This window comes from Lepidochelys olivacea, assembly GCF_965140295.1.
Source record: "Lepidochelys olivacea isolate rLepOli2 genome assembly, chromosome: 11".
Lineage (NCBI taxonomy): Eukaryota > Metazoa > Chordata > Testudines > Cheloniidae > Lepidochelys > Lepidochelys olivacea.
The window spans coordinates 45,254,631-45,263,938 of NC_140421.1; the positions used below are offsets into that span (position 1 = coordinate 45,254,631).

General features: G+C 40.3%; 1 protein-coding gene across 1 annotated transcript; it reads right to left on the reverse strand.

Moving 5' to 3' along the window:
* Positions 1–2,441: 2,441 nt before the first annotated feature.
* FKBP7 (FKBP prolyl isomerase 7) lies at positions 2,442–9,302 on the reverse strand. The gene is made up of 4 exons (XM_084643178.1): positions 9,083–9,302; positions 7,570–7,721; positions 3,411–3,544; positions 2,442–2,721 (listed from the first exon to the last, which is right to left on the reverse strand). Exons 1-4 carry the CDS (start codon positions 9,298–9,300, stop codon positions 2,560–2,562), a joined length of 666 nt encoding a protein of 221 aa, XP_084499304.1. The 5' UTR covers positions 9,301–9,302; the 3' UTR covers positions 2,442–2,559.
* Positions 9,303–9,308: the final 6 nt, after the last annotated feature.

Consider the following 9,308-nt stretch of genomic DNA (forward strand, 5'->3'; position numbering starts at 1 on the left):
TCTGATATGTGGCACCTGCCATAGAGGATGCACACACAACCCCTGGCAGAGGAGAAATTGGGGAAAGCTGCAGGGAGTCCCTCAACTAGAGGATGGGATGGTGGCATGCATGGGATAGAATGGAGGAATGCAGTGAGCCCCTGGGGTGCACAAGAAGCTTGTCCTACAGAAGCTATGAATGGTGCGACTAATAAATTAATGCTACAACGCATTAACTTGCATCTCTATGCTGGCTTGTCCAGAAGTGCTTGAGCAATTCTGACACAGACTCCTCTTGCCCAGGGCCAGTGTAACCACTAGGGTGCCAAGATTCGGTGGCCGCCTAGGGCGAAGATTTGGGGGTGCCAAAAAGCGGTGCCCCCCTATTTTTTTTACACTATTGCTTAGGGGCAGGCACCTGTCAGACTCCAGCGCTCAGGCTGCGCCAGGGCCAGCAGCCTCTTCACCTTGGAGTTGCCCCCCCTTGCCTGGGGGCCACTCCTCCTCTCAGGCTCCCCAGCCGCTGCCGCCGCCTGGGAGGACATGGGCAGGGGGCGCCGCCGCGGAGGAGATGCAAGGGGCCAGGCTCGCTTGGGGCCCCGCACCTGCTGGCTGAGAGCAGCAGGAAACAGGCGCTGCTCATGGGGAGCCGGGCGGCCCAAGCCCAGGGCGGCAGCAGCAGCAGGGGCAGGCGGGGAGCGTAGGCGCCCTGGGCTCCATCTGCCTAGCTCCTCCCGAGCGGCGCCCGGTTCCTGCTGCTCTCGTTCCTTGCTTCTCCTCCATGGCGGCGCCCTCCCCCCCCGCCCGCATCCTCCCTGGGCGGCTGCCGCACCTGAGACAAGGAGTGGCCCCCAGGCAAGTGCTGGAGACTGACATGTACCAGCCCCATCCCGGCACCGCCTGCCCCCCACCCCAGTGAGTGTTACCTGCCCCATACTGTCAGCCACCCCAAGCTCACTATGACACCAGCACCCCTTGGCAAAGGGCCCCCTGATCTTCACAAACAGATGTCACCGCAGGCCTGACAAACTCACTGCACCCCACACGTGTCTTACAGGGCACTTGCCCACAAAGAGGAACGTGGAAGGGATCTACAGAAGGCTGGTAACTTGTCAAGAGTGAGAATCTTTGTGAGATGTGTGCATGGGTAATGAAGGAATAATGTATTTACCTTAAAAGTCTGCTTTACAGACTTGGCATAGAAATTAGTCACCAGGGGATAATGGCCCTTTGGGGCAAGAGGGATTTGTCACCCTGCCTAACCTGGCTGGTGATGCAATGCAAGGCTCAATTGTTTAGCTTTGCACAATAGTAAGAGTTTGAATGGGACACCATCAGAGGCAATGGCAAACAACTGAAATGCCTTAAAGGTCAAAAAGAAACATTACAACAGCCATTATCCGTTCTGTCAAGCTGTTTATAATGTTAAGTTTACTAGTTTTTGGAGGTTGGGGGGGGGCAGAAGGGGGGGGAGAGTGCAAGGTGGATGTTTCACCTAGGGCGCAAAATATCCTTGCACCGGCCCTGCTCTTGCCAGCAGCATGATTAAACATGACTGGACAATTTTCATTTAAACAACATTTTGACCAAAAAATGTGACATCATTACAAAAAATCTCAGCATAAGTATTTCAAGTAGGACAGTGGGTGTAACGAAGGCATAGATTAGTTTGGTATGTCTGAACCACATGGTTCACACCTGTTAAGACTATCTGTGTATCTGGCATTACAGATTTTTTTTTCATAGCATTTATATAGTTATAGCAAGTACATTTCAGCTCACAATTGGTTAATTCTATCACCAAGCTGTTGAATCTAACAGGCTTTTTGGGGGAGGGGTGGGTGAAGGGGCTAAGAACCATATTAAAATAATTTATAAGACTATGGACTAGGCTAATACTTTTGTTGCAAAGGTCTCTAAAATACCTTTCCACGCTACTAGAGGAAATTGAGCTAGAAGTCTGCAGAGAATAACCATGTTTAAATACCACGGTTGGTCTCACCTTAGTGTGGTCAGAGCCTAACTTCCCCAACAAACACTATTCAACTCTCATGGGAACAGAGCTCATAATTTTGTCTAATTTTCTTTATTGTATGTTTTCATGATCTTTCTCAACCTTAATGGGGGTTCTGTGTTCCAAGAAATCCTGTTTTCCACTTCCTTCTTTTGCTCTTTTGTTTCAGCGGTGACATTGAAACCACACCTTTATTCTGTGCGCGCTAATATATGGATTCTAATTGTATCTGACACAAGAAGAGTCACCTAATTAGTGCTCTGCTTTAGTCAAGCAGAGATGCTAATTTCAGCTAAATCAGGTCCAACAAAATCACAAAATTTTATATCTGAAATAAGGATTGTGTAAAACAGACTATGCCTTTTTATAATTTTATTTCTTTTGTAAAATATATCATAGTCTATTACTGAAATGTTACTGGTAAGATTTTTAACACTCATCTTAAAAGGTATAAAAATTTACCATAAAAAAAATGTAAAGCATCATGTGACAAAATGAAAGTTCGTTTTAGAGATTCTTTAAATCTAGGGTAAAGAAAGCAGCCAGGAGATTTTAGAAATAATTTGCTATAGTTCATCATGCTGATAGACATTGTACTCCCTTGCAGATATGAAGCCATCTCCATCATGGTCATTATTCTTAAATATATCGGCTAAAATAGAATCGTGAACTGATGCATCACGTTTTTTACCATCTCTTTCAAATTCCTCCTTCAAATAATGGCTTATCTAAAAGAAAAAAAATGAAAACATTATACTAAACATAGCTCAGAGTTCATTTTTGTGAGCTCATCATGGTAAATACTTGCATATAGGCATTCATATCACAAATATAAAATGAAATCAGCTAAAAGCTCTGACACTTGAAACTCCAGAGCAAAAGTACACTAAAAGGAGAAAAACATTAGGAACCATAACCATTTCAGTACATAATTTTTGTTATCTCCCTGACTATCTTCTCAATATAAAGTAACAGTGCATAGTAAAACTCTTCAATGAATAGACACCTTCGAAGATATTTTCAATAGAAAACTGAGCTTGAGTGAAATGAGTTGATGTCTGACTAGTTCGTAGTTGGCAAATATCTCTATCATGAAACCATAGTTGATACTCTTGTTGGCTGTTGCAGCAGACAGGACAAGAATTTAGTGGGTGTAGAGTCTGAATTAACCTCTTAAATGTACTAATCGACCATACACATTTCAGTACACTCATTCCTCAAAAGTGGAGACTTTAGACACTGCCCGAGAGTGAAACAAATGTTGCATCCTTGTAAATCTGGGATGTAGCCCTGTACATAGCAAAGTGAGAAGTAAAAGATGGAATCAGAGGCAGCTCATATAGGGATAATGCATGCTTTGGTTTACTGGTAGTGGTATATATATGTGATCTATTCCAAGTCAGTTGACTCAAGTTACCTCATCTCGAGAGAGTTTCTTGTCACTGTCCATGTCTATTTGAGTAAATGCTTCAACACTGCGTGGTCCTTTATTCACTGCATACAGTTCAATCTCAAATATCAATGTTGCATTAGGTGGAATCTTGCCTTGTGCTAAGAATATTAAAAAAAACATTGTAGCAGTCACATTGGTCAAAGCTCATGCTACTGGTACATACATTCATACAGAAGTATTTCTATTATCTATTAGGAATAGGTTAACAGTGTAATTTTCCAACTTGTGTGATACCCAAATAATATTCTGACCCCTGGCTTTAAATATTACACTATTAAGCCCTTCTGTGGGACTCCTTCCTACCTCATTCTTGACCCAGAGCAATCCTTTCCCTCACTGAACCCAGGACAACTTTCCTTACCTTTGTCTTCAGGGAGATATTGCCTAGTGGCCCATTCTTTGGGTTTTGCAGCGACATGGGTCCTTATTCATCAGGTGTGCCCAAACCCAATACTGCAGCCAGAGCAAATGCTCTTGGACACTGCTGTGCAAGCAGTATAAAGCTGAGGGAGAGTCACCTTAGGATTTTTTTAGCTCCCAAGGTCTCTAAGCTCATCTCACTATTGGAAGGTATGGGTGTGGGATAGGAGTGTTTCATGTTTTTCCTCTTTCCACACAATTGGAGGAGGCAGCCTCCAGCTCTCTTAGAAGACGTTAATGGATTTGGGGGAAGGCAGCAGGCAGACCCCCATAAACACTGAAATGCATGATGAGAGAGAAGGCCAGCTAGCCCACAGCAGAATGCAGGAGAAATAGGGGGATCTTAGCCACCAGGAAGCTCACAGAAAACATCAAAGGTAATGTATTCAGGGGTCTTTTTCAGAGAAGGAGGTTGCTAGCAAAAGGGAAATGAGAGGGGGTTGCACTGGCAATCCTGATATTCAGAGACAAATGTTTTCAGGCACTATTTATAACATTCTATTTCTCTGAAACAAAATTAATATGTGGACAGATATTATTCACATTGTTCATCCCAAGTGTCCAGACATTTAAGTAAAAATTTGAAAATATACCTCAAACTATTAAAAATCCTCCTTAGGAAGCCTTGCATTAAGAGAAGTTTTGGAACACAATAGCATGTACAAATGCTCCTTACAAGACTTCTTTTGAAGTCCTGACAATTCCACATGCCAGGCTAAAGTAATGTGTTTTTACTTTGTAATTTAAAAGCAACAGTCGGGTTTGAAAGGATTGTAGAAATGATGCAATGTTTACACACAGTCCTTCTTTGTTTGAAATGGAGACAAACCGGCAATAAAAGCAGCCAAGTTCTGCTAAAACATTTTGATATAACTGCATCAACTGTTAAGGAATTTACAAATAATAAAATATAATTTGAAATATTCACCTAATTAGGAGAGAGGCTATAGACACAGGCTCAAGAATTCAAAATTCACGCCATCTGATCAACACAGGAAAAATGGGCTATAGGAATAATCTGCTCAGTCTCTGAAGACAGACTGAAGGTAGGTTCTAATATTCCTGTGTCAAAGCATCTTCTAATATCAAAGTTGTAGAGGAAATATTAAATGCAAAGATGGGTTACTGTTTCATGCTTTCTAAAAGCAAGATACTGAAATGGTAGACAAATAACAAGAGTGGATCAATGAGGTCTAAAAAGTCAGCCAAAAACATGCATTTGACAAACCATGCAACATGCAGTTAATGTTTAAACACACAACTGGATCCTAATTATATGCTGGCTCACCTAAAGCTAGTATGTAGGCTAGTCTATCATCAGAATTTATTTTTGAGTTTCTACATATCCTATTATATCTGAAGATTAAAAATGTAAATCGGCTTTCTTTAACGGGTGGGCAAACAAACTGGTATTACTGGTAGTTGTTATTTGAGATCTCTATAATGAATAAAACGGTATTGAGAGGCTTCAGTTTTGACTACAAAACATGTTTTGTTAAACTGTTTCAATTCTGTAAATGTCTGAAATATATTCCATATATTTGCAACAAGTTTATCTAACATTTATTAATATAAGCTAACTAGGCAGACTTTGGTGCAAGTAATTTTAAGAATTATACATACCAGAGAAAAAGACACGTAAAGACCTAAAGAGCCACATGCAGCCTGACTAAGTCAAGGTTAGACAGTCATCTTCCCCAGCATGCAGGAATATGCTAAGACAGAGGACAACCATGTTGTAGGAAAAAGTCTTTCTTCAAGCACTGCCTAGAACAAACAGTTACATTTAAGGTTAGATTTTAATAATGCACTTTTTATTTTATATCAATGATTTTTCTTGTTGCTACAAGGCAAGATTTGTTCATTTCTTGTTGTAAAATTCATTCCTGGTGTAACTCTACCGCCTTCAATAGAATTACATCAAGGATGAAGTTGGCTCATGGAATTTTGACATGAATAAATGATCAAACTATGATCACAGAACAGCAGCAGCAAGTTTAGTCAATGTCCCATGTTCCCAGACAAACCTGGATTACAAAGAACTAAAATATGATATTGTCCATTCAGCTGAAATGTTTCATGATAAGATTTTAAGACTCGAGTCAGCCCATTAGTCTCATATATTGCATACCTAAATATCATGCATTCAGATTAGGTTTCCTGTGCTCCATTCAGTGGGGTAGTGGTGACTGCAACAATTATTATGCTGAGCTATTAAACTTCTCATTCAGTTAGTCCCAAGACAGTTGTTCAAACAAACAATGTTTCATCAAATTAATTCAGTGGTGTGTTGTGAATCTCACATTGTTTTGATTGGGTGAAAATAAAAACGATTATATTAAAAGGCTAATCTGGCAGTACCCAAATCTTAGAAATTAAACATAGAATCATAGAATATCAGGGTTGGAAGGGACCTCAGGAGGTCATCTAGTCCAACCCCCTGCTCAAAGCAGGACCAATCCCCAATTTTTGCCCCAGATCCCTAAATGGCCCCCTCAAGGATTGAACTCACAACCCTGGGTTTAGCAGGCCAATGCTCAAACCACTGAGCTATCCCTCCCCCCATGAATGTAATGCAAAAGGAATAAGGATTTACATAAATAGGAGGAAATAATAATTAGTATAATATTTAATAATTTGTACTGAACTCAAAAGGCCTTTCTCGTAACCACAAAAACAGATATCTAAATCCCTGAAATTCCTATACAACGATAGCTTTCTGAAAATCTTATTTTTTTCCTCTGGCTGTCAGTGAACCATATTTATTTTCTCCCACAAAAGAAAGTTCTCCTCATAAAGTTGTATCTAAAGACCACTTAAAAATAACTATCAATTTACCCTTCCTGTTTGTCTGTTCCAATCCTAAATGAACTTTTGCAAAAATTCTTATATTTGGCTCTTCTGACTGCAAAAAGAGCTATTAGAGGCTCTGGAAATCAAACAGGAGTATAATCATAAGCACTGAAGTTATGACCTCTCCTTGCTGTTAGCATAGAACTCCTCATTCATGTGAAATAAGCCATCCATGAAAGCAGCACTGCAGTTGCTTGTGGAATTAATGTAAGTGATGTCACTGCACTTGGTGGAGGGTGAGACTAACTGTATTGTGGTGCTGGAAATTAAAGAGCTGTAAGCATGTTGTGTCTGGAGTGGTGGGTTGAAGATCTGATTCCTTTTGATAGGTTTTCAATTGTGGTTTCTCTTTTCAAAAAATAAGTCATGTATTAGATTAGATTGTAAGCAAACTGGATCAGGGACTGGCAGCACAATGGAGCCTCAATCCTAAGAGGGTACTCTGGATGCTACAAATAATACAAATAATAGCAACGAAAGGATGATCTCTCTATGTCCCATGGTAGGCGCTGTTCGTAGTTGTGGTGCTCCTATCAGAGAAATTCCTTGCTAGCAAAAGGGAGAGCTTATTAGCTGCGATTACAGGTTCAATTCTGCCAATACTTACTCCTGTGAGTTGGCCTTATTCACATGAGCAACCCCATTACATTCCTTGGGACTATGTTCATGGGTAAGAACTCGTATGACTAAGAGTTTGCAGGATCAGGCCCTGTAATTGCAGCCATCAAATAAACCCTCAATCAAAAAAGCTTGGATGATCAATCCTCAAGTAAATTTTTGACAACACTGTTTTCTGTCATTTATCTGAAAACATAAAGAGAGAAGAAAAAACAGATATGAATTTTTTTACCATAGCCTTGCTTTCCATATGCTAATGATGGTGGAATTGTCACTTTCCGTTTTTCTCCAGGACACATATCCGTCATAGCAATATCTAATCCTTTTATGACTTGTCCAACACCCAGAACAAACCACTTTGGGTGACCTTCATTTTGTGTCCGACTACAAAAACAATAATAAGCTTTTAGCGAGTAGACAGCAAAAAAGTCAGTGTTCAAATGTATTTAAATGTTAAAGTGATTTTAAAAAAATACAATACCATCTCTGGAAAGTGTGACATTATTTAGATTACATTTTTTAAAAAGTCACAGTGAAGTGTATATTAAAAAGTAAATAACTGCCCTTTTTTATTTATATTGAAGTATTAACAGTTTTTTCTGGTATAACTGGTTAAAAATCCTAAATTGCATACACAGGAAAGCTCCCATTGACTTGTTAAAGAACAAGTAAAAATTGAGTGCTAAAATTGCACCTTTCTGCAGAACGTAAAAGAGGGGCACTGGGTGAGGAAAACTCTATTAATTTCCCTTAGCAGAAGTTTTCCAAATCACACAACTGGGAGGAGAATGTCTTCTCTCCCTTCTTCTCCTCCCCCTGAAAACAAATACACAGAATGAGCTGCAAAAGAGTGGATTAGAGAGGATATGCAGGATGACAGGCCATCCATCTGGTGGTTTTGTTCCTCAACACTAGAGCTGACCAATCCTTCAGCTCCTAGACAGTATGTCTCCATTGGAGCCACACTGCCAAGTGTTCCCCTAGCATGCAATGCCTCTCCTCTCACCTATTAAATCAAAAAACCAATGTGAAAAGAACATCGTTAAAACTGCAAAAACAAGCACTCAAACAAGCACTGCCAATAACTTGCAGTTTCAAGAATTACTTAGATCTCCACCAAAACCTGTCAACACTACCCTATTTCAACCAGTAGCGGGCTTCCACGGGCGTCATATTTTGTCCTTAACTGAGCATGCTGCTTCCACACTGAAGACACATTTAACTGAAGACACACTTAACTGAGCATGCTGCTTCCACACTTTCACACATTTATTGAAGAATAAAAACTAACGCATTGATCCGGCAAAGACTTATATGCATGTGTGTACCTTGACACGCTATGAGCAAAGTTGCTCACGTGCATTGTGCCTCCTCTACACAAGAAAACTACACTATTTATGGCACTCTTAAATTGAAACCCACGTAAGAGGGTGCCACTGATTTAGCTAAATCAATTTCTAACAATACAATGCAGAATTGGGGCTTAATTTGGCCTAAATATTATGTAATGATATCTACAGCATTTGTGGTTTGAAAGTATAGCTCTAGATATACATTTATATCATTCTAAACCACACTGTAATTTTGGGCACTGCATACAAGTTGCTCTCCTGAACAGATTCAATATTATCAGATCTGCTTTAACACAGATTTAAAAAGAAACAAAAGGCTAAATGTTTGCCTATTTTTTATTTGCAGAGGAGAGGCAAATCTGGTGAAGAATGGTATAAATAGCAGCTATTTACCTGCAATAAAACTTGGATCCATCACTGGCCAGGTAGCCATCATAATGTGCATTAAGCAGATCCCCCTTCTTGCTCTTTGGCTTGCATTCTTTGGGCACATGTAAGACTTCGATTTTAACTTCCTCTGCAGTGGCATCCTCTTTCTTTTGTCCGTGCGTGTGGATCGTAAGAAGACAAAAAGCGTGTAAGAAAAAAACTAATTTGACTCCGAAAGCCATGCTTGCTA

Bases quoted from the DNA above. Each gene is read 5' to 3' on its own strand.
- FKBP7 (XM_084643178.1), bottom strand. From the start codon at position 9,300: ATGGCTTTCGGAGTCAAATTAGTTTTTTTCTTACACGCTTTTTGTCTT. The intron at 3,545-7,569 runs GTAAAAAAATTC...TAATATTCTTAG, and splicing joins ATATGGAAAGCAAGGCTATG to CACAAGGCAAGATTCCACCT. The intron at 2,722-3,410 runs GTAACTTGAGTC...TTTTTCTTTTAG, and splicing joins AGAAACTCTCTCGAGATGAG to ATAAGCCATTATTTGAAGGA.